This window comes from Bombyx mori, chromosome 25, assembly GCF_030269925.1.
Source record: "Bombyx mori chromosome 25, ASM3026992v2".
Taxonomy (NCBI): Eukaryota; Metazoa; Arthropoda; class Insecta; order Lepidoptera; family Bombycidae; genus Bombyx; species Bombyx mori.
Window position 1 is genome coordinate 6,495,760 of NC_085131.1, and position 25,892 is coordinate 6,521,651.

Consider the following 25,892-nt stretch of genomic DNA (forward strand, 5'->3'; position numbering starts at 1 on the left):
TGTTAATTATTTTGTGGCATTAATCTCAGTGGTCCTATTAAGTTTGGAGACTTATGTAAATCGTCACAAATCTCAAGGTATTTTGTATAGGCTTTATTAATATATCCACAATTCTGTAACAACTAATTAGTATTAATCACTACGAAGTTGACCATGTCGAAGGCCATTAACGCTTTAAAGCCGCTAAGCTTTTATTGTAATAACTAATTGGAAAAAGTATGCACATAAATCTCAACAGTTTTTCGTAATGGTAAGAACTCGAATTTCATTACTGTCGATTCTCGTTGAAATAAATCCTACCAAAACACATCCACACAAAATACCACAATATTTCTAAATGTTGATGACAAATGCTTACTCATAACTAAAATTGATCACATACTCCGAATGTTTTATCTTTATATTATTCAAGGCGTCTCTCGTGTTGTTCTTAAAAAATATATATATGTTTTTTTTATGTTGGGTACGAACAGACATTTTCCTATTTTAAATATGATATCTGTAATTTTCAATATTAGTAACAAAAATAAAATCAGACAAATTATAAAATATTGAAAAAAATTTTTAGGAACAAAAATTATAATATCCAATATAAGTATGTATGTATATTTAAAAAATGAAAAGTAGGGCAGTAATGATTTTAGACAAGTTGTATCATAAAAAATGTTTACTTGAATAGAAAACAGTGTGTTATATGTAAAACCAGCAAAGTATTTTTAACGCGCTTGATGGTAAAACAAAGTCCCGATCTATCTGTATTAAGTTATTAAAGAAAACCGCGTAAAATCACAATGTGTATGCTGCCATTGAGATGTGAAGCGAAAGTCCCAATCGTAGTTTATTACGATTAGGTCACCCTATAAAAGGAATGTCTCGCGGCAAAATAAGCAGGATAGTGGTGCAACCTTAACCTACGCTTTATCCGGTGATAAATAAACAGTTTGTTGAACTGTTTAAAAAAAAACGTAGATTGATAAATTAACATACGGCCCATCTGTGTTAAGTGGTTACCGGGCCCATGGTCATCACATCTTGACTGCCGTCACCCACCTTTTTACTCAAGGCATACGTCTGAATTGCTTAGTAAGTACGTAAATAAAAAATTTTAATGCATCACTCGATAGGAGTACACCATCGTATCCTTAAGGCCATAACGACTATAATCGACAATTCGTTATATTGTGATATAAAAAAAAATTGACACTATTCGCGGGTAGTTTCAATACTTCATAGCCAGTTAGTTGATTCGCTCTTCTATACTGTAACAGATATTTGAAATAAACAAACCGCTTACCGTGAGGAGGTGCCGATGGATGATGTGTTGTTTTCAAGGAGAGTTTGGCCTCTTTATGCGCCACGTAGTCCAATGTGAGCGTAGGAGGTAGTGGCGGACTGGCACATTCAACGCGATACGTCACTTCTTCAGAACCAAACGAATTACGAGCTGAGCAAGTGTAGTTACCGCTCGTAGAAGCATCCACTTCTGTTAGAACAAATTTTAATGACACCTTAAGCACGACCTTACCGAGTTCTAATACTTCTCGCCCGTATTTCTCTTATGTAAAGTATTTTTTTTATGAATGAGGGATTATTGGTGGCCCGAAGGTCTTTTCAGTTTTACAGGACAGGTGGGCGAGTAAAGGCTCAGCCATGAGGGGTGGGTTTTGCTAACAGATACCTGAACGCCTCCAAAGAAGACCTAACATTTCAAGAGCAGCTGCTTTGTGAATGAATCTACTACCGGATTGGAATCGCGACCCGCTGAGAGGATCCGGCGAGAAACTTAGCGGCCTGATGCATGGGTTAGGTTGCATATCGAACACTTTTCTGATTTCGACGACTACTGTTACCGGGGTCCCTAAGCCTGCTCCTAGTGTTAGAGCTGAAGGCGTCTAATGCAAGAGTTATTGGATCTGTTGGATTCATAAGGATGTGTCTAGGGCGTCTACGGTGACTGGCATCAATGTGATCGGGATTCGGGAAGTAGTCAGCGCCGGCAATAATAAGGCAATTATCCTGACGCATTGGTTTATCGATGTAACTTTCCGACGCTGAATTCATATGTAGTGTAGGAAAGAGATGAATATACATATATCTAAGTTGTTCTAATAAAACAAGACCGTTGTGAATATGCTAAATGACAAAAAGTAACCATGGAATTTTTAAATAAACTTAAAGAAAACACCACCAATGCCGTTAATTGTAATTAAATAACAGCTCATACATATTGTCTTTAAACATTTCATGTTCTACGAATATTATTTTCATAGCAAGACGTAAAAGCATTTTTATTTCAAACGATACTAATCCTATTAAACTAATGAAGTGTGTGCATATATGTACATATATATGTATATGGTGTCCACGAAACCAAATAATATAGTTCCATATTTAAAATAATAATAAAATCTCACCATGTATTGCTAGATGTCCATGAGGAGTGAGTGTAGCCCTCGGGTCATATGTGACCGGCCTGTCCCCTCGTAACCATCGCGCTCTTGGAGCCGGTTCCCCGCGCCAAGCACATGCTAACCTCAATGGATGACCACACTGTACTCGAACCCACACTCCGAACGACAGCAATCTAGCTCCCGCTACAAATATGAACAGTTAACTCTAAATTCCTTTTTAAATATTCTAATTTGCATTAAAAGAGGTTGGTTAACTCTGTGAGCAAAAATTGCAGTATTGGAACGAAGTTCCTTATGGGATGATGCGGTACCTTAACCGAGAAAAAACGTCCGTAACGTAAGATTTTTATTAGTAATGCATACAGTGCACGACTTTACTTTGTAATAACGTACCAAAAATAACATATTTTTATTATATATTTTTTATAAATCATTGTGAATAAAATAAATTTGATAATTTTATAAAGTAGTTTTTTTTATCAATAAAAAATAATAATAAAAAATTACCCGAATAATTATTTTCTTTATACCTCGAATAGAACTTAAAATTAATATTTTTATAATAAGGAACTTCTTTCCTGTCCGGTGTCCCACGCCACCACACATTTTTTTTTTTTCAATTCCCAGAAAATATTCAGTAAAAATAATAATAGAATGTGAAATTTTGAACGGCTAATTAAGTACGAGCGAGTGATCGAAATTCAAGAGTATATTCCGCTGAGCAGAAAACATTGACAAGAATTTAATCCGCGTTAGCGTAATGTCATAGAAAATTCAGAAGTTTTAAACGACGTTAGAAAAGCTGTGTTATCGTGAGCAAAATGTAGTATTTACCTCTAGAAGTCGTTGTTGCAGGTTGCGGAGCAGACGGCTCTCCTTCTCCTACTACAGAATGAGCTGCCACCCAAGCCTCATAGGTAGCTCCTTCGGCTAAAGCTCTTAGTTCTGTCGATCCTCCTAATCCGACCATAAACTCACTATCGTCCGTTTGGACAGTTGTAGTTTGCGGGGGTCTGTCCCTAAAAAAAATACCTAGATCATTAAAATAACTGGAAGCGAAATAATTAAAAAATATTTACGAGTAATTTTTACCTGCCAAGCTCTCTATAAAACACTGTGTAGTAAAGTATAGGACCGCTCGGGCGATTAGGTGGTAACCAACTAATGGCTAATGACGTTACTGAAGTGGGTACAACTTTAACAGCTGCGGGTGGTCCAGGAGCTAAAAAATAATTATAGTTTGTGAAGAAGAAAAAAACGGAGAGATTATAATAGGTACGAGTATTATTAGTATTCGTAGTAAGTCGTCGTGGCCTAAAGGATAAGACGTCCAGTGCATTCGTGTTGAGCGATGCACCGGTGTTCGAATCTTAGGCGGGTACCAATTTTTCTAATGAAACACGTACTCAACAAACGTTCGTGATTGACTTCCACGGTGAAGGAATAACATCGTGTAATAAAAATCAAACCCGCAAAATTATAATTTGGGTAATTACTGGTGATAGGACCTCTTGTAAATGCGCACGGGTAGGTAGGTACCACCGCCCTGCCTATTTCTGCCGTAAAGCAGTAATGCGTTTCGGTTTGAAGGGTGGGACAACCGTTGTAACTACTGAGACCTTAGAACTTATATCTCTAGGTAGGTGGCGGTATTTACGTTATAGATGTCCATGGCCTTCGGTAACCGCTTAAAATCAGGTGGGCCGAAGGCTTGTCCACCCAGCTAAGCAATAAAAAATATTATGATATTATAATGTATGATATTAGTACTTACTATCTTGTTGGGTGCTACAATGAACTGGATGAGCGGGAACACCGTCTCCAACATTAGTATAAGCTAATGCTTGAATAGTGTAATTTGTGTGTGGTCTCAAAGCCAATAGCAGGGTTTCAACAGCAGATACCCTTTTGACTTCAGCACCCGGTCCTGCGTTAGAGCCCCCACCAGCACGCACCTCCCACTCAAGCCACTCTGTCGCTGCCAACAAACAACTACCATCACTCAGATTTGATTTTAAAAAACAAAGATGTATTATAATATTCAAAATTTTAAAGTCAATTAATTGCATCAGGAAATTTATACTGGAAATTTTTACTATTTTGAAGGAATTTTTACTGGTGGTAGGAGCTCTTGTGAGTCCGCGTGGCTAGGTACCACCGCCCTGCCTATTTCTGCCGTGAAGCAGTAATGCGTTTTGGCTTGAAGGGTAGGGCAACCATTATAACTATACTGAGGTCTTAGAACTTATATCTCAAGGTGGGTGGCGCATTTACGTTGTAGATGTCTATGGGCTCCAGTAACCGCTTAACACCAGGTGGGCTGTGAGCTCGTCCAACCATCTAAGCAATAAAAAAAAAGGAAAATTACTCACTATGCTCTGGCCGATAAATTAATTTATAGCCGATCAAACCACCATTGTGTGAATGGGCAGGAGGAGGGGACCATTCAACTTTCAAACTTTGTGGTGAAACTGCACGACATCTGACGCCACGGGGACCTTCGGATGGTACTAGAGAGAGAAAAAAAATCGTCTCAGCTCCGACACGCAAATCTTTAAGAGCATTGTTATCATACAATTATATCAACTAGTGGCCCCGCAGTAGTCGAAATTCGACTATAATTGATTGAAATTGTAAGTTTGTACACTATTATGATTCTAGTTATACGTCTATACCTAATCACAAATTTCGCCAAGACTACACTATAGAAGAATATTAATAAAGACAAACAATATTTAATCTATTCTCAATTTGACCACAGACGTTAAAAACAAAAGTTTGACAATAAATAATGCATAGTATGCATGCGTGTGTGCGTCGAATACATGGTAGTGTGTGTAATGTTTTTTTTATTGATTTAATGTATTTTTAGGCATAATTTAAAAAAATATTAACATTCTACACTCCTTTTCTATATTTTCTATAAGTGTGGGAAATTTCAGACTCCTCCGTCCGCGCAATTTTCGTAAAAAGGGATACAAAGTTCTTCCTTCACGTATTAATATATAGATAGGCTATTGCAATTGGCAAAGATTAAAGTATCTCTTGAAATACAGAAAGCATTTAAATACTTTTATCCATATTTGAATACAAGGACGGGATTGTTTATTTACACCAAACTTATAAATATCTCATTGGTTTCTGCATAAAGCAAGTTGCAAGCTGCGATTAATGGTAACCTCAGCTTGTATAGCTGAATTTTGTAATATAGATTTTCTAGCGCTTGTGACGTACAATTCCAACTAGAAACTAGGAACAACAGAAATTTAAGGGTAATTTTACTAAACTATACCACCGTATTTGAATGTATGTATATGTTGTGTATGTTTGTTTGAATGGACATGTCATGACACACGGCTAGGGAAACACCATAGAGGGTAGTTCATATCAAAATCAGATGGTACGTGGCAAAAAGAGCTCTTTGGAAACAAACGCAACGGTTCCCGAAAGTATCGCTGTACTCCGAATGAATTGAATGGTGAGTAGTGCGATTGTAAAAAGAAATGTAGGGATCATCTCAAACAATTACTCAGAACACTCCCCATACAGTACAAGAAATAGAGAAACCGAAGTGCCTTCGTAGATCCAGTGACTGTTTAAGACGACTTTGCGTTACTACATGACCTGGGTCGAAAATGTATTTCCAGGTGGCCACGATTAGAGAGCTATCGTGCAGCGCCGCTTTCTCGAAGAGATATCTAGCTGATAGTACTCTATGCCAGGTCATATTTGTGGTTTAATGGCCATTCAAATGTCGCATATTCGAATTTCTTCAATTATACCATAGCACGATTCAGGAAGTAAAATTTAATCTTACCGTTTTCTTGCGTTAGAGTATTAACTGGCGCCGATGCTGGACCGGCTCCAGCGCTATTAAAAGCTCGTACACTAACAGAATACCTGCAAAATTAATATCTGTGAATGCCTGGGAAAACAAAATATATAATAATAAAAGATATGAATCAATATTATAAAACAAACCGTGTATAGTGCTCAAGACCCTCTATAATATATTTTGTAACCTGTCCTCGAACAGTGGCAAACTCCATGCCCACAGCACCACCCGATAATGAGCCATCAGCTGATGCCCACCACCATACGGTGTATCCTAATAATTCTCCATTCCACGAAGAAGCAGGTGGCGCCTTAAAATAAATAATCATCCATATATCCAATTCGGAATGTAGAAATAAATAACATCAACTTTATATAATGTTTCTAGTACCTGCCAACTCAATTCAATTGTAGAAGGTCTAGGAGTAGACGCACGCAAATTAATCGGAGTCCGTGATGGAGGCTCATGTAAAGTCAACGCAAGTAAGGCTCGCGTATGTGCTGAAGCAAACTGCGCTGTAACAGTGCGCGCTCTAACCAAATAAGGTGTAGCTGGTTCCAACCCATTTATCGTCGCGCTTTCGGTCCTAAATACAAATTTTAAATCAAATTAATTATAATTATCCGATAATTTACTTTATATTAGCTATCCCATTTCGAGGCCATACTTACTCAGAGTAGGAATTACCGCTTTGCACAGATACTGTAACATTATGGGTCTCGGCATCTCTCCATAGATCCGAACTTGTGGAATCATGTTTTCTATACTGAACGACGTAGCCCAAAACTGGAGAATTTCCATCGTACGGTCTTCTCCATTGCAACCGAACAGAGCGTGAAGTTGTATCCAAAACTCGAAAATTAGATGGCGGTTCTGGTGGTTCTAGTAATTTTTTGAATTAAATCAGTTGTAGTTAAGCTTTTAATACACAAAGCTTAAATCATAAGTTACCTTGAACGGCGAGATGCACAAAATGATCCGATCTACCGAAAGGATTAGAAGCTTGGCATCGATACACTCCAGAATCTCTACGATCAGCTCTCTCTATGACTAATTCACTTCTCAATCCCTCAGTGCTCCTTGTTTCTGAAATACTCATTCTGAGAAAGTTAAAATTAATTTAAAGTATTTGGTTATATGTAGTTGTAAAGCTTAATTACAATATCATCGATCTAAACAAATCAAACGTAATTTTTCTCTACTACCTGTAGTCTGAGTTCGGTAGAGCTCTTCCGGAATGACTCCACGCCGTAGACAGGGGGCTATCTCCACGAGCTACGCATGCTAACCTCACCGTTTCACCAAGCTTCGCCGTAACGTTGATTGACTGAATTTCAAATCTTGCTGGCTCTATAATGAAAATGGTGATTAAGTTTTGAAATAAACACATTAGAATCACTTTAGACGTCAACAGACTTACCATTAACATGTATATTAAGAGTTTTAGATAAGGGTGGAGCGACACCATTGTCAGCCCTGCAACGGTACTTTCCAGAATGTTCCGCTCGCGCTGATTCTAATCTCAAAGATCCATTTGTCAAAACGACGGGGTCCGATACTCCACCTAATGAAGTTTCGGTACTACCTAAAATTCATAAATAAAATTTACAACTCATATCAAACTTAGGAATCATTTTGGTTTGAAATTTTAAATTTACCCGAAAATTTAGTCCAGTATATATTTGGTGGTGGATGGCCACGTGCTTCACAACTAACGGTCAGCGATCCGTTTAATAGCACTGCAGCATCTGAAGGTTCAATTTGCCAATACGGGGGAACTGGTGGAAAAAAACACGGATTTAAAAAAAAGGATAACCCCCTATCTATATGCCTATCTATAAAAACACATAACATCCACAATACCTTTGATAGCTAATTCCACAGAGACATTAGCTTTTCCAGCTGTATTCGTGACTACACAAGTGTAAGTACCACTGTGTGCAGCAGTCAAACTCTTGAATAGGAGCATACTGAAAAATTCTGCTCCTCTTTCATCTACCTACAATAATTATTGCCGAATTATTTAAAAGAGATCGCTGATGTCCTTCCGGAACTTCAGGTTGGTTTTCGAGATTTACCTGAAGTGCACTTGAAATTGGGATTTGATCTTTTAACCAGGAAAAATAAACGGGCATATCTCCAGATGTAACCGTGCAAGTTAGTTGAGCTCTATCTCCCGATCTAAGTCCTGGCGGAAACACAATTGGCGATAATACCGGCGGCGATACCACTGTTATTTGTACCTAGAAACAGAAAAGCATAGCGTGCCTAATTTTTTTTCAAACTTGAAATACCCTAATTTCATTTAAACTTATTTACCTCCCGCCTAGCCAGCTCTCCACCAGGAGTAAGAACTGAACAAACCCAGCTTCCTTTATCTCTATTCCAATCAACGTTTGTTATCGTCAACTGGCCATCTGACTGCGGGTACCGCGGATCTATGCCGGCGCCTCCCTCCCATTTCACTGAACTTCAAATAAAATTGATTATTTTTCATAGTATCGTTTGAATTCAAAAGGCAAATACTGTGTAGTTAATTTTCTTTAATGTCCAAGACCCGAAACTATACAGCAGCTGCCACATATTCTATGGATAATCATTATACTAATCTGAATAGCCAGGGAGCGTCGAATGACTTCGTGCCTGGTTTGCTAATATAAACATTTCATGTATTTTGTATCAAGGCTGTGCGTTCTTAGTGATGTTTTTATGGACTCGAAGAAAACTTCTCATCTCATCTAAGTTGTTGAATGAAATAGATATCGACGTAGAAAATATTACTATCACGCCAAACTCAAAAAAATATGGAAATATTTTTTTATATCTATACATATAAATAAAATTGGAGCGTCTGTATGTAATATTGAAACAACCACTTTTTATTAAATGCATATGAATAATATATACACAGTAAAATAACATTTTTTACAATTTTTGTCTGTCTGTCTTTCTGTTTGTTCCGCCTAATCTCTGGAATGTCTGGGACGATTTTGACGGGATCTCCACTGATAGGTAGCTGATAATATAAGGAGTAAATTAGACTACTTTTTTTAGACTAGCTTCGCTTCGCGGCGTCGCCCGCGGTACGATAATAACCGCGGGTAACATCGGGTACTCAGCTAGTTTTAAATAAATCATTACTTCGGCCACATGATTGTTTAATGAGAACAGTATGACCGAGATATAATACCTCAATAAATTTTGGGATGGTAATAAGATTACGACAAAACAAATATTCTGTAAATGGAAATAAATAGATACTTTATAAACAATGAATCCTCACTAAAAGACTTACTCTATAGGGAATCCGTAATAGGGACACCAAATGGTTACTTCAGTTCCGGCGACGGCCTTCACGGGATTCATAGCTCGGATGTAGGGGGGACCTATGCAAATCACATAACAATATTTGTGAAGCAATCTTAATGTTTATTTAGATAGGACGCGCAGATAAACAGACATTTTCATATTCGATTGTTAACGTCTGTAACAATGTTGTTGCTCAAATTTTATTTATTTTCTTAGATCGAGAACTCGATCCGCCTGGCGTTATGCCAATAGGCATAACAACGCGAAAATCAACGCCATAATTACGACGGAAGAAAGCGAAAATGTCGTATCTTGAAAAACTCAACTGGACACCAAAGCGATAAATCGATGTATTTAAATTAATATAGTTAATCAGATACCACTATATACACACAGGCTTTAGATACCACACCATACTAATTTTCAACTTTCTATCTCTATCTTATCTTATACCTTTAAACGAGCAATTTTTGTATATAATATATAATTATATATAATCTGAATCTCGGAAACGGCTCCAACGATGTTTATAAAATTTAGTATACAAGGGATTTCGGGGGCGATAAATCGATATAGCTATGATTTATTTTCAGAAAATGTTGTTTTATTCGTGTTTTCAATAATCAACTCTTCCCGACATCTATTGGCGAATAATAATACTATTTTTCTTAATTGAGGGCAACTAACCGCTTTAAAGATACAACAAGATGGCGTTATAAAAAAAAAACCGTGCAAAGCTCAGTCATCATCTAGTAGATATAATATGAGTTATGAATTTTTGGAAGAATTTTATAAATATCTCTGGTGTAAAGTTGGCTTTTTCAGTTACAACAATTTCGTTTTCTTCAGTCGATATACTTTGAAACATGACGTTGAAGTCTCAACTGCTCCAACAGCCGGTCCCATTTTTCAAACTTAACCGAATTACTCAAATAGGATAGATGCTCGGATATGTTGTCTGTCCATTACACACTGTAAGGCGCCAATGGATACGAAAAATTAACAGTTTTGGATTTGTTTTTATAACCTATACACTTTTATAACAGCGCGCGAGCATTAATCTGCAATGGTACTCGAAGGTTACAGCTACCTGCATTCATTAGAAACTGCAAAACTCACACATCTTTCTTCGTTACATCTAGATATAAGTAGCCAAAGACAAAACAGCTTAGCACTTTCGTTTTCTTTTTGTTAACCTTTTTTTTGTTTACTAGCTATCGGCGAACTATAGTGTTGTCGATGAAAATTAAAAAAATATTTTCTTTCCACTTTTTCATGAAAAATGGCAATTAACAATACAAAATCGAAAATTTAATATAGGTATACGTATAAACATTGAGTACTTTGAAATTTTAATTTCCTAATGAAAATAATGTGAAACACTAGTATTTCTAACGACCAAAAATGATTTACTATTTCATTTCCACACCACCACATTTTTTACTGGTGGTAGGACCTCTCTGTGAGTCCGCACGGGTAGGTACCACCACCCTGCCTATTTCTGCCGTGAAGCAGTAATGCGTTTCGGTTTGAAGGATGGGGCAGCCGTTGTAACTATACTGAGAGCTTAGAATTTATATCTCAAGGTGGGCGGCGGCATTTACGTTGTAAGTGTTTATTGGCTGCGGTAACCACTTAACATCAGGTGGGCCGTGAGCTCGTTCACCCATCGCACCAAGCAGGCCATCCAAGCAATAAAAATCTATACTAATATTATAAAGCTGAAGAGTTTGTTTGTTTGTTTGAATGCGATAATCTCAGGAAGTACTAGTCAGATTTAAAAAAATATTTCAGTGTTAGATAGCCCATTTATTAAGGAAGCCTATAGAGGCTATATAACGAATAAATTATATATATAATAAATAATGTTTCAAAATAAGGGTTTAAATAGTTCCTAATATTCTATAATTCAAAAATATTTTCACTTTCTACGTAAATGAAGTGGGGATAAAATTTAGCGTTATGCCAAAGTAACTATTCCGGCCGGACGGAGTCGTGGGCAAAAGCTAGTAAATAAATAAAAAGAGTATACAAAATTCATATTCCAAAAATTCTAGTAAAACAAATAATTCTATAAAGAACTGGATAAAGAAATTAAATAGTTAACTAATTCTTACCGTAAACATTCAATCTCGCTGCGTGAGCGACACTTCCGTGATTATTGGTGGCGCGACATTCGTATCTCCCGCCGTGCTCAACCCTGGCACTGCTCAGAGACAAAGTGGACAGCACGTAGTTGTTACTGGGACCTAAACTAGACGGCCCAGATTCTCTGCCTTCAGTTATTGACGCTCTATACAAAAACAATACAATTTCCAATGAGCTAGTTATCTATACGTTATACTTTTACATGACCCTCTTCAGCCGATATGAAGTGATTATCGAAGATATTGAACGTGAATACCACCTTGTATTCTGCAAAATATATCCCAAGCTAAATACGGCTATTGAAATATATCTAATGATACTATCATTATTAACTAATAAAAGATGAAGTATTTTTTTATAATGCTATTAATTCAAAACCTAAGTTAGCTAAGACCAGCTACAGGATTGATTCATTGATAATTATTCAAGGCACGTCGATGCTATTTAAGTTAAAAAAAGAGTGGAAATTTAGTGCTACTTATTAGCGCATATGCCCCACAATCCGGATGTGATAGAAGTATGAAAGAGAAGCTTTGAAATGTTATTGAAATTACTATGTGACTAAATTAGTGTAAGGTCTATGATCAACTGATCGTTTATTTTGGCCCTAAACGAGGACACTCGTGTTTATCTTTCGGAAAATGTGGAATTGCGATCTTGCACTAACAAAAACAATTTAAAACACTTTTTTTAAACTCACCCGTGATGTGATGGTATCGCCTGACCGTCCACTGTCCACTTGAACCTTGGGGGAGGCTCGCCCACTGCCGAGCATTTTAAAGCCACCTGCGCTCCAGGCTGTACCGCTTGCTCAATAAACGTATACACCAGCTCGGGACGAGAATCTGCATAAATCATTCAACTAAGAAAAAACTACAAAAAAATATGTGTGATGGTGTCGTGGGACACCGGATAGGAACGAAGTTCCTTATTTTAAAAATATTCCTTTTAAGTTCCATTCGAGGCATAAAGAAAATAATAATTCGGCTTTACATTTTTTATGGTTTTTTTATTGATTAAAAAAACTACTTTACAAAGTTATCAACTTTATTTTATTCACAATGATTTATAAAAAATATATAATAAAAATATGTTATGTTTTGTACGTTATTACAAAGTTAAGTCATACACTGTGCGCATTACTAATAAAAATCTTACGTTACGGACGTTTTTTCCCGGTTAGGATACCCCTATGCATCGTCCCATAAAGAACTTCGTTCCAAAAAACCTAAATATTCCCATAATAACAACAACAAGCTCACCTGAAGAACGTTTTAAGCGTTTTCGTTTTAACGGGAGTACATTGCCCGTTTTCCTCACTAACGAGCATCGTGTTACTGAAAATATAACTAGGTGAGTTAGTGAAATAAAACTACCCGGCTTGTGTTCGCCAGCGAGAAGTCTTCGACGTTCGAATAACAAAATTTTCCTTGAATTTAAGTAACCAACTATTAGTATCAAATTTGATAGTTATTTATTTTATTGCATAATAAGTGGACGAGCTAACAGCCCACGTGTTGTTAATTATTTACTGGAGCCCATAGACATCTACAACGTAAATGCGCCACCCACCTTGAGATATAATTTCTAATGTCTCAGTATAGTTACAACGGCTGCCCCACCCTTCAAACCGAAACGCATTACTGCTTCACGGCAGAAATAGGCGGGGTGGTGGTACCTACCCGCGCGTACTCATAAGAGGTCCTACCACTACTAAACAGACAGAAATTTCAAACATCTTAAAGAACAGTTTTCATGTTAGAAAATCACATTTTCAAATGACGTAATTTTATAACGTACTAGAGGTCCCGCAGTAGTCGAAATTCGACTATAATTAATTGGAATTGTAAGTTTGTACACTATTATGATTGTATTTTATACTTTTTTAATCACAAATTTTGCCAAGGCTACACTATAAAAAAATGTTAATAAAGACAAACAATATTTAATCTATTCTCAATTTGACCACAGACGTCAATACCAAAAGTTTGACCATAAATAGTATGCATGCGTGTGTGCGTCAAATACATGGTATGTAGTGTGTGTAATATTTTCTTTATTGATTTCTTTTATGCATTATTTTTAAAAAATATTAGCTTTGTGCACTTCTTCTCTATATTCTCTATAAGTGTGGAAAATTTCATACTCCTCCGTCCGCGCAATTTTCGTAAAAAGGGATACAAAGTTTTTGCTTCACGTATTAATATATAGATGACTGAACTATGCTTTAGGACTGCAGAAATGTATTACTGAAAGAAAAATTCACTCCACCTCGCCTTTTACTGTCCGAGTTCGTTCAGAATTTACAACGCAGTAAATCGTAAAAAAAAACCAACAAAAAATTTACAACCGTGTAGAGGCCCGAATTGGTGAGGTAAACCGACACTCCGATAGCTGAGCCTTATCTTTCCTCATAAACAAGGGAGGCTTCGTTACAGATCACATACCTACATACATTCGCGCATAAATTTTGAAAGTTGAACCTCAGCCCTGAGTGCCCTTAGACTCGGAGGGCGACCGTTCAGAAGCCTTTTGAAGTTTATAAAGTCTTTGTAATGGTTCCTTTTTTATTCATTGACGAGTGAAAGACGTTCACATGCTGTTAATTAATCTGTTACTGGAGCACGTAAATATCACTACTTCATGCCGACATAACGGCTGCCACATCCTTCAAACTGGAAGGTATTAGTGCTTCGCTGCACAAATGGATAGGGTGGAGTTACCTACCCGTGCGGGCTCACAAGACGCGCTGCAGAGAAGACCTTGATTTTATGTACAAGTTTTTATTTTTATTGCTTGATTTTGAATACAGGCCTTCAATCTGCGCGGCCAGTCGTCTATCGCAGCACGAACGAGGTCCATGTCAATATCGGCGGCTGCCTTAATCAAGGATGTCTTGAGTGACTCCAAATTGGGATGAGGCTTTGAGGACGCCTTTTCTTCCCAGTGTTGCCATATCTTGTAATCTAACGGATTCAAATCTGGACTGGAGGAGGGCCAGTCTTCGTGCCGGATGAAGTCGATTTCACGCGCCGCCAGCCAGTCTTGTGTGCTCTTCGCTCTATGAGCTGGCGCCGAATCTTGTTGGAATACCCAGTGCCTGTTATTGAACATGGTATGAGAAACAGGTTCCACAAGGTTCGTCAGGACTGTATTTTGATACACAACTGCATTCGTTTTTACACCTTTCTCACAAAAATGTACCTCTGTTAAGCCCCAATAAGAAACTCCCAACCATACCATGAGCGAGGATGGAAAATGACCTCGCTGGACACGCGGAATACGGTTTCTCGCTTCCTCACTACTGTATGCGTACACCTTATCATTTTGTTTATTGTAGCTCTCTTCTACGGTAAAAAATTTTTCATCCGAAAAAAGAATTTCCCGATATTTTTTTCCCACGTACCGCTTCAACAAAGCGCGGCATCTCTTCAGTCTCAGGTCCATTAGACGAGCATTCAAACGATGTCCTGTTTTTCTTCGATATGCCCGAAGCCCTAAGTCTTCATTTAACACCCTTTTCACCGTGGTTCTGCTTAACCCCATCTGAAGGGCCAACAGTTTCTGCTTACGTTTGGGATTTTTTTGAATTCGCGCCTTCACAGCTTTTATCACTGCTTGAGTCCTAACAGACCGAGGGCGACCACTTCTTGACCTGTCATCTACACTAGAGTTTTCATTGTATCGTTTGATGGTACGATAAATGAATCTTTTGGTTATATTCAAAATTTTCAGTAGGTATGTTAAAAATTTGAATTGGCGCGTAACCGCAACGATGCAACGCAATAACTGCAATACGGTCTTCTTTAAGCGTCCACTCCATATTTAAAAATGAGTAAAATTCTAAAAGTATACATTTTTATTTTCATGAACAATTCGAAATTCGAATTCAATAAACTTTTTTGTGGCCAGCATTCTAAAAGAATAGTTCTTACTGTGTGACAATACTTATAACCTGACTAGTTATAATTGATTTCGATTATCTCTTAAGTCGGTCTAAACTATACGCAGTATGCGAAGTTTCATTAAAATCGGCTCGTTATTCCAAAAGGTCATCGGGTACAAACAACGTGACATAAAGCAAAACCAATTGAAACGATTGAAAGACGAGAAATGTCATCTTTCAACCGTTCGTTTCGTCTTCTCGGCAAGTGATTTTCTTTTATTGTTTAATAGCAATTGATTAGCTTTATCTTAGCTTTGTATTCGAATTTTTTTTATAATTCAATGTGTCCAATATAAAAGAGAAAATAGATAAAACAAACCGCAATCTCGATATTTTAGTGAATATGGTCGAATTACGAACACTGGACGCCACTAGTGTTAAGAAATGCACGGTGATGATGATGAGATCGCCTCAAATGACAGCACACAGATTTGTTAGTCTTTGCTAATTATTGCATTGACTTTAAAATAAATTGGTTATACCATAAGCAAAATACATTGTTCTTTTAATGTCTCACTGAATAGATATGTGTCTGAAAAACGATGAAATTGACGAAAGAGAACTAGAATCGAACACTATAAGTAAATTTTTTTTAACGAATTGTACGGAATGACAATGCTTAGTGACACATTTGAAGAATTAGAAATACATGTGAGTGAGTAATTTAAATTTCTGTTTCCCATATACATAATCTTAGTTTGAGGATAGATGACCGTGTGTGTGTGTTATTTCACTCGGACTATTTATATATTAAATAAGTCGATTACTTCCTTGGAACCTAGTGTGTGAGAAATCGAAAGTATAATCTTGTATCTAAGCTATTTAGTAATTCAATACTTTTTTGTTTGTGATCTGTCAAACATTATAAGGCACCTTTTTCATTACGGTTTTTTCTACGATACTAAAGAAATAAAATCCGGCAACATGCCTATTATGAAACAAACCGCACAATAACGTTTTGGCACGGCAAACTTGATTTTAAGCTATGGAGCCAAACGAGTCATTTAAACATGCAAATTACATTTACACATTTGGCCGATGTTAAAGCTAAAAACAAATAGGTAATTTTCACGAAGTGGCTGTATTGGCATGTGAAAAAATCGTCCACCGCTCAACTCCGCATCACCCAATACTCCTATCAAAGATGGATGCTGTTATGCGAAATATCGAACCAAACAATTCCGTTGAAACGATTCAATTCAAAGTTTCATTTCTATAACAATGCAAAATGAACTTTACACAAGATAATAATTATATAGGTATACGGCAATCAGCGTAAAATCACGCGGTAAACTATTTTATGAATGTCAACACCGCACACTGACAATCGTTTAAATATAGGAATTCAGTAAAAGAAACGCATATTATCTTTAATTTAATTTATATAAAAATAAAGTGATATCGCACTTAAGTAGTGTTCTCGGATTACTTCAATACTCATTTTATTGTTAATTCATTGTTAATATGCTAAAATTATTGTGTTTGTAAGTAGGTAATTCATTATAACTGCTTTAAAGGTTAAGAAGTCACGCAGCACCATTTTTATATTTCCGTCGCTTCGAATCATTAATATGTACTTTGGCTATGCAAACATACGTTGTCAGCCTAAATTAGCACCACCCCAATTTCTTCCACTAGCTATCCTAAGCGACTAAGATAGTCACAAGAACGTCCTCTGAGTATTATACCAGCATACTGCAATCGCCAAAAGTCCTCACAGGTAGGGCATATTGGAAACCCACAAAGGTATGAACCACCTTACACTAGTTGGGCCGTAAAACCGTTCACCTAACCATGCTAAAAAAAAACATACCCCTATACTAATAACCTCTGTACTAATAGAATCTTATAAAGAACCGAAATGCTACGCTCGAAATTTGTCTTATACCAATGGTAATACATATAAATAATTCACCGTTTTGGCTATCGCATATTACACGTTATATGGATATACCTAGCATATCCATTCAGTAGAACAGCAAACATTACTATGCAGCGCACACGGTGTGCACATAAAAAATTCGGTGGTCCAGTCGTCCATGTTTGTAGGTCACCGAACGCTTCTGTGTACCGTATCCTCACGAATCACACAAATTTCGGGGGCGCTGGCTTTAACTCGGTTATCCGTGTGACTATTGATTTAGTTTTAGCATGGGACTGCTGTTATACATTTATTACTTAAAAATCAACTTTTTCTAGTTTACTTAAACTTAGCGTGAATTCCACCAAGCACTTTGAGAAATTAGATTGAAATCTCACTCATAACTGAACAGTTATATAACGTCTATGTGTGATATTCCAATCCGTAGGCCATGAATACTTTTATCCTTACATGCGAGTTCATAAGCGCTAAAGCATTAGTACTCAATTCATAGATTAAGAAAAAAATACAGTTTTTTAAATATAAATATAGTATTATAGTCGTTTAATGGGAAGTTAGTAGTAATTTCAATGGATTGGAAAAATTAACTCTTTTTTTAATGTACAATTTGTAAGCTTAGAAAAATTTCAAAGTAATATGCCATTATATATGCATATTTAGTTTGGTGTGCTATGTGCATACATCATGCGTTGTGCCGAACCCGTCGCTTGCGACGAAGGGCTCGACGAGTAAATTAACCCTCAGACACAGCCCACTGAGTTTCTCGCCGGATCTTCTCAGTGGGTCGCGTTTCCGATCCGGTGGTAGATTCTGCGAAGCACGGCTCTTGCTAGGGTTCGTGTTAGCAACATCGTCAGGTTTGAGCCCCGTGAGCTCACCTACTAGTTAAGGTTAGGCTGAAATAGCCTCTCAAGGCTATCAGCTTAGGTAGGATAAAAAAAAAAAAATGAGTCGAGAACAACGAATTTCTCGTAGCTATGCATTTCCTCAACAATGATTTAAATAACTCATAATGAACATTCCTAAATTGTTTTTTTTTATCAATTAATGAATAATAATATTGAAGATATTTTCTGAAAACTGAAACTATTATTTGCTCGAGAATTTTTATAGTAGTTTACGTTTGGTGTTGACTGATGAGCAACCTATAATGATATTGTTCTTCTTTCTTGAAATATTTCAACACAATCAAAACTACTTTTACGGTTTTAATCTCAGCTTTTTTATTGTCATTAAATTACTTCCAACGTTTGGAATATTTTACAGTTTTCATGGTCACGGACGACTGAAAATTTCGAGATTTATCCGTAAAAGTAATTTGATTATGTCTCTGATTCGTGAGAGTCAATGAAAGCGTTATAATGAAACAATTCATTATGACGTAGGCCACAAACAAATGATCATCAAAATTGCGCACATACCATACCATTCGAAACTGATAATTATGAATTTCCAATTCAAACTGAATTATTTCAAAATATTTTTCCAATAAACAAATCAAGAATCAAATCAAGTGGACGGTTTATTTGAAATACAAATCCCTATCTATAGTCTGAATAACATTTGAAAATAAACTTAAACAATTTGATTTTATAACAGAACGAATTCGTTAACAAAAGATTGGGCGCTTGCTTACAGTTCGAAGCTGCATAGCTTTAAGCTAGACAGCTTAATTAAATTTAGGTAGCATCGAATGAGCGATGCCATTTTAAGCACCGATGATTTTACGTGAAACTGACCATATAGGGACCGCAGCCACCTCTAATTACCTAATTACGTGTTATTTTGCCATCATTACTCTGTAGTATTTCTATGGTAAGGTGTTAATCTCATTTTCCTATTCAATTCAATTCATTGCTTTATTGTAAAATGGGAATTCATTCATCGAGGTAAGCAAAACTAAAGGCACGATCAAATTGCCTTCCGCTAAATGTTCCGAGGGAAACAAATTCCCTGAATCAAGTAACAATATGAGTACATGACAAACTTTCTGAAATTTGTCCTTCATATATATATATGATAAGTATTATCTTCAGAAGTCATAAATATAATTAAGACTACTTTTAAGGTTTAATTTCGTGTATTTTAGCTTTAGTTTGCTGATGTACAAGACCGTAGTCGTCCGTGCCCACGAAAACTGTAAAGTTTACGAAACATCGGAAATAATATAACGACAATTAAAAATGCAAGATTAAACCGTAAAAAAATATTTTATTTATCTCATATTTAATAAGATCTTAAATAAATTAAATCAAAAGTAAATCCAGCAAAAGGCATCATTTGGGAATGGAGATGCCGGACACCAAGACGTGACCCGTGGTCCTTTACGATAAGAATAAACTAATAAGAAATCTTCACACCATTATCTTCCGAGCTCCGAGCAGACCTTATTTTTCTCTGTGAGCGAGTGCGGAATTTATGAGAGACCCCAGAGCAATAAAATACCTTGCGAGAAAATGAAAGAGCAAATCGCAATATATTTGTTTCTTGGTGGCTAGAAGGAAACCGTTACAGCCATCTGCGGGTGAGTATTTTTATGGAAGTGTTATATGAAATTCATTCATCATGGGCCCAAAACAAGTTCACTTTACGATTCGCTACAAATATTGATCACTTCTATACGACATTAGCGCGATTTCGTAATCACAATCATTTAACTGGCAACGAAAAAGAAAAATACAGATATACAGATTACATTAAACTTTGAAAATGAAAAATAAATGTTGAAGACGTGTTTATATTTGAAAAAGAGCTTTATAAGGCTACCCTTCTTTATTTTATACTTCTTATCCATTCTGTTATATTACATCGTATTATCACGTAAGCTGAGGCACGAGACTTATCTCAAGAATAATAAAATAAAACTCATTTTCCATTAGAGCAACAGGTTGTATCAAATTCAATAAGAATTATATCTATTTAGAAACTTGAGCTTTTGTAGCGTGAATGTTTTATCATCCGAGATGAATTATCGGATGTTACTCTGTCTTTTCTTTGCGAAATGATAAATTGTTTGCTTAAGTTGCGAGATCCCTTTCAATACGGTACATTACTTATTTATTGTCGAAAACAATACGCTAAAGTGTTCATGAATTCATGTTGTGCTTACTAGTGCTTTTAGGTAAAATCAACATTTATTTGATGAATTTCAGAAATTGATATAATACGCGTAATTTATTTTCTGCAAAGTCATTTATTCGGTCCGTCTATTTCGTTACATTAATTTACTAAGTGAACGTACTTAGCAATTACGTGCTCAGATAATTAGATTGTGGACTGCAACGGTTCAAATCACGGCCATCTTGCTTGATCTAGACCAAAGCACATTCTAAATGCGTTTATGATCTCACTCGGAGTTTAGTAGTTTTCGGAACCGATAGATATCACAATTTAAATCACTTACATTGATACATGTTATTACATAATGGTTGTCCTACCTTTTTTCCTGCTCACTTTTCAAACTGAAAGGTATTACTGCTTCACGGCCGTATTCTCATAGCTACTACGCGAATACGCTGTAAAAGTATTTTCGCGGGTTTTGTTTTTATTTTACGATTTTATTCTAAAGATTAAGATCCAGAATTATTAATGTTTGACAATTCTCTTATAATCAGTTTATTAGACGTTAGCTCATCATAAATCATACCAAATATTCTCAACTTACATTATAAAAAAATCACTGATTAGTAAAACATAACAATGTTCATAAAAAAATTAAGTCCCTTTAATAAAATCGGTATATTATTAACGTAGACTCATCGTTTTTTCTTCGGTTTCCGCAAACCATAGACTTAATCAAACTATTCCTATTTACAAAAAAAGTATTGATTTTTTAACATTAAATGAAAATTCGACGGCAGTTAACACGATAATCAAATGCGATAATCGATAATAAGCACGGTAATCGATGAACAGAGTGACCACACAACTGTGACCACAAAAATTGTAAATCGTCATGTTGAAACGTCGGAATAAATAAAATTTAAATAATAAACGCGAGCTCAATCCCTGGAAATATTTTTAATAATGAAGACCACTCGTAACGATTTCGTAAAATAAGAAATTTGTTTGCGTAAAATCTGGTGGTAGGACCTCTTGTCAGTCCGCACGGGTAGGTACCACCACCCCGCCTATTTCTGCCATGAAGCAGTAATGCGTTTCGGTTTGAAGGGTGGGGCAACCGTTGTAAGTATACTGAGACCTTAGAACTTATATCTCAAGGTGTGTGGCGCATTTACGTTGTAGATGTCTATGGCTCCAGTAACCACTTAACACCAGATGGGCTGTGAGCTCGTCCACAAATCTAAGCAATAAAAAAAAATAGTATTAAAATAAGAAAATTATCAGAGAGCATGAGAGCACTTCAAGCTCAGAGCTCATACATTTTATACCAGTAGGTACATCTCTTGCTTTTATAACTCTAATAAATCGAGAGCACATATTGGAGGTGAGGCGCGCACTCGGTTCTATAATTTAGTACTGAGATATGTGACGTTACAGATATTGCTGTAAATTTTAATTGTTTGAATTCGATAAGGATATTTCCAATGATCGGCGTCGAAAATAGAACTTTCAAACTCAAGGAATCAATCCGTATCATTATCTTCGTTTACATAAATTAGATGGATTCTGATCATTTTATATTGCATTGAGATGCAGCTGTTTTAATGTTCGATAAAATAATAATAATAATAAATTCGACGCTTGAAAGGCAAACGTGACTAAGCGACAATGCGTGAACTTTACAGTAGACTAATTTAAAGTTGAAATACCTGAAAACAAAATTTATTTTAACGAATCTAGCTGTAGTAGAATCTAGCTAGTAGCTGTAAGATTGAAATGATTTTAATAGATCTCGAAATATATTTTTTTGCGCATCGAATATGGTCATTGCCTATCATTTATGTAGAAAGCAGTTATTGTCGCTTAGTCACGTTTGCCTTTCAAGCGTCTATATGAATAAATGACGCCCAACTCTTCATTAAAAACATATTTGAGGCGAATCCGTTAATGTAGATTGAAACTTACCATTTCTCCGCCGGTGAACCAACAAGTGTTCTGTATCAGAAACGTCGCATCTAAAAAGTATATTTTTCATTACTTTGAAAAGACGATTCCTGTAACAAATAACAAAATACGACTTAACTTAAATTCTAAGCTAGTTACAAAAGAAAAATAATACCACCTTTATGCCTTAATCTCGCGTTGATAACTGTAATAATAATAATAATAATACTTGAATAAAAAACTTTTTGATTTTAATTTGATTTAAAACCTTGTTTGAAGATGAACGCGCCATAGTTAATATACAATATATCTCTGTCATAACATACACATCATATTAAGTGTACTAGTGGCCCCGCAGTAGTCGAAATTCGACTATGATTAATTGGAATTGTAAGTTTGTACACTATTATGATTGTATTTTATACTTCTATAATCAAAAATTTCGCCAAGACTACACTATGAAAAATATTAACAAAGACAAACAATATTTAATCTATTCTCAATTTGACAACAGACGTCAAGAACAAAAGTTTGACAATAAATAGTATGCATGCGTGTGTGCATCAAATACATGTTATATAAGTAGTGTGTGTAATGTTTTCTTTATTGATTTAATGTATCTTTAATGCATTATTTAAAAAAAAATATCAGCATTGTGCACTTCTTCTCTATGTTCTCTATAAGTGTGGAAAGTTTCATACTCCTCCGTCCGCGCAATTTTCGTAAAAAGGGATACAAAGTTTTTGCTTCACGTATTAATATATAGATAATCTATGATACACATTGTGTATGTAATGACAGAAAGATAGATATGTACGTATAATTCAAGACCTTTTAAAACGTAAATTATAATCCAAATTGAAATGTGTATTTACTCTACTGAGCACTGAGAAAATCGTTCAATTTTGTTAATTGTTTCAAATTAAAAGGTCGTCGTAATTTAGGAATATTTTATTTGATGTAACAGCCACATCGGAGTCTCGACCCACGGGAGCCCACCAATTACACCCCACGGGTACTGAATAACGAACGAAATCATTTCCCTCGACCTCGCCTTTTGATCCAAAACATTTACTAATTGCTCCCGTATAAGCACAAGTATATAATTTATTTTAATACATCAAAATCATATGAATGCGATGCCGAGAAATGTGCGTTATTACTCATACGAGAAACGTAATTGCGTTACGGCTTTAACTCGCGCAATAAAATTATTACGCTTTAATTTGATTACGCAAATTTCATCTAGGGGGGAAATGAGAAATTCATCAAGAAAATCAATACAATATTCGGTTATATAGACTTTTTTAAAAACTGTTCGATTAAATGGAGCTACTTTCTGGAATCTTATACCTTTAAACGAGCAATTCTTATATATTAATATATATATATAATCTGAATCTCGGAAACGGCTCCAACGATTGTTTTAAAAATTAGTATACAGGGGATTTCGGGGGCGATAAATCGATCTAGGTACGATTTATTTTCAGAAAATGTTGTTTTAATCGTGTTTTCAATAATCCTCTTCCAGACATCTATTGGCGAATAATAATACTATTTATAAAGACAATTGTGTCTAAAGGTATTTCAGCAGATGACGTTGTTAAGACACCCGAAAAACACAATTTATCAACAACAAAAAAACCGGTCATCGTCTAGTATGTTTTTATTTGACATACAAATTTCAAGAACTTGTACCGCTTGTACAAGATAGCTCAATTAATTAATGACGATTTAGAAATAGGTCGAATACACACCCAAACAATATCGTAATTGTGTCATCAGAAAACGGATCAGAACTCACAAACATACCATATTTTTTTTTAATAGGCATTGTTTTAAGACATAAAAACTTTAGAAACTTTATTTTGGATTTTGCCATACACTAATGTAGGACTTTATTTGTTTAAGAATAATGGCCAAACACAAGTTACAAGTGTGGAGTTGTACTGAGAGGTGCTTATAAGAAACGGGATGTACTCAACATTATTGCAAGCCGAATGTTGAAGTACTTAAAGCACATAATAATAAGTCCTAAGAAATATGAACTCCTAAATAATACAAGATAAAGAGTCAGAAAACAGAAGTGTAGGAAAAAGAAGACAATCGTGCCCGTAAAATCAACGTCAAAGATTTAGCAAAAGCACTCATTCTTTGTTTAGAATTGTTATTTGTAAAGTCCAAGTCGTTTTGATTATCCTCCCATTGCTAACTTTCGTTAGAGCACTTCACTTGAAGAAGAAAATAACGATCGTGTCATATAGTGATATAGTCTACACGATATCCAACGAAAGCATTGAAAATTAAATGTTTAATGTAACAACTAAATATTCGAGGGATCGTGATCAAATTGAGTACGGTTTGCATTTATTCTAATTCATTATAATTTATGTTTCCGAAAAAATCACAAAGGGTTTTGTGTTTTATGCATGCAGCAATTCCAGTAATGCTTTCACTCAAGCAAATAACACTGTAAGAATAATAAAAAAAAATCAAATATTTATAGGTTAGTGGAAACATGACATATACCTACTAAGCCTTTACTCGAAAAATATGGAAACAGAGGCTTTTCCCTCTATCGCATAATATTCTTTTATTCAGGGGCTCTGGAAAATGTTCGAATCATATGTAATGGAAAGAAAACATTACGTTCGGAGTGAACTTTAGTGAGTGCCCACGCTACGTTAACATAAATGTTTAGGAGTTCACGAACTTCACATTATATTATAGTATAATATATTTCATAGACTAATAATATACAGAATTTCATTAGGAGTATTTGGATTCCTTTGTCTATCTATTTTTCTTAATACGGAAACATATTACGTACCGTGACCTTGATGAACACCCAATGTGTAAAGTATGTAGAACTGGGTACGTCAAGTATCCCCCAGAGACAAAATGGGTGATAGGGGGGTTAAACAAGAGAAAGACTTTGCGAATCTTGGACTGATGATAGCCAGTACATTTTCCGGACACCGTTCTATAAGTAAGACTAGAAGCCGAAAAATCACATTTGTGACGGAATCTAAAGTAACAAATACATTATCGTTCGATTTAAGAACCTCACATTTATATATTTGAAGAATAATAATAATAATAATTTCTCTTTTTTTTTCTCTCCCAATAGTCCCTAACGCTCCGGCCGATTATTGCCCACCTCGCCGGAGTGTGTCCTGCCGTCTTCCCAGGCGTGGCAGTGTTTAATACACTATAATAATAAATTTTTATTTCAGAATTAAATTCCATATGAAGTGTTAGTAATACAAAATCTTAAAGTGTTAGTAATACAAAGTCTTTCTTAAAAAAAGCAGTACATTTTATTTATTTTACATTGACCATGGCTGCTCTTGA

General features: G+C 35.7%; 1 protein-coding gene and 1 long non-coding RNA gene across 2 annotated transcripts in view; one reads left to right on the forward strand and one right to left on the reverse strand.

The window, feature by feature from the left end:
- The window catches only part of LOC101744074 (cell adhesion molecule DSCAML1), a 98,113-nt gene that overhangs the window by 12,754 nt on the left and 59,467 nt on the right, over positions 1 to 25,892 (reverse strand). The window contains exons 8-29 of the mRNA XM_038020367.2: positions 22,560 to 22,648; positions 12,966 to 13,040; positions 12,404 to 12,548; positions 11,673 to 11,848; positions 9,542 to 9,632; positions 8,566 to 8,716; positions 8,325 to 8,489; positions 8,110 to 8,245; positions 7,905 to 8,024; positions 7,667 to 7,831; positions 7,452 to 7,596; positions 7,198 to 7,346; positions 6,918 to 7,128; positions 6,637 to 6,832; positions 6,393 to 6,556; positions 6,229 to 6,311; positions 4,784 to 4,921; positions 4,186 to 4,389; positions 3,504 to 3,633; positions 3,246 to 3,430; positions 2,415 to 2,594; positions 1,295 to 1,483 (exon numbers count right to left, since the gene is read on the reverse strand). Coding sequence (XP_037876295.2) covers positions 1,295 to 1,483; positions 2,415 to 2,594; positions 3,246 to 3,430; positions 3,504 to 3,633; positions 4,186 to 4,389; positions 4,784 to 4,921; positions 6,229 to 6,311; positions 6,393 to 6,556; positions 6,637 to 6,832; positions 6,918 to 7,128; positions 7,198 to 7,346; positions 7,452 to 7,596; positions 7,667 to 7,831; positions 7,905 to 8,024; positions 8,110 to 8,245; positions 8,325 to 8,489; positions 8,566 to 8,716; positions 9,542 to 9,632; positions 11,673 to 11,848; positions 12,404 to 12,548; positions 12,966 to 13,040; positions 22,560 to 22,648 — 3,287 coding nt within the window. The remainder of the gene's footprint in view (positions 1 to 1,294; positions 1,484 to 2,414; positions 2,595 to 3,245; positions 3,431 to 3,503; positions 3,634 to 4,185; positions 4,390 to 4,783; positions 4,922 to 6,228; positions 6,312 to 6,392; positions 6,557 to 6,636; positions 6,833 to 6,917; positions 7,129 to 7,197; positions 7,347 to 7,451; positions 7,597 to 7,666; positions 7,832 to 7,904; positions 8,025 to 8,109; positions 8,246 to 8,324; positions 8,490 to 8,565; positions 8,717 to 9,541; positions 9,633 to 11,672; positions 11,849 to 12,403; positions 12,549 to 12,965; positions 13,041 to 22,559; positions 22,649 to 25,892) is intronic.
- On the forward strand, positions 22,858 to 25,848 carry LOC134201365 (uncharacterized). The gene is made up of 3 exons (XR_009976628.1): positions 22,858 to 22,928; positions 24,450 to 24,892; positions 25,669 to 25,848. It is a non-coding gene; the product is annotated as an uncharacterized LOC134201365 (long non-coding RNA).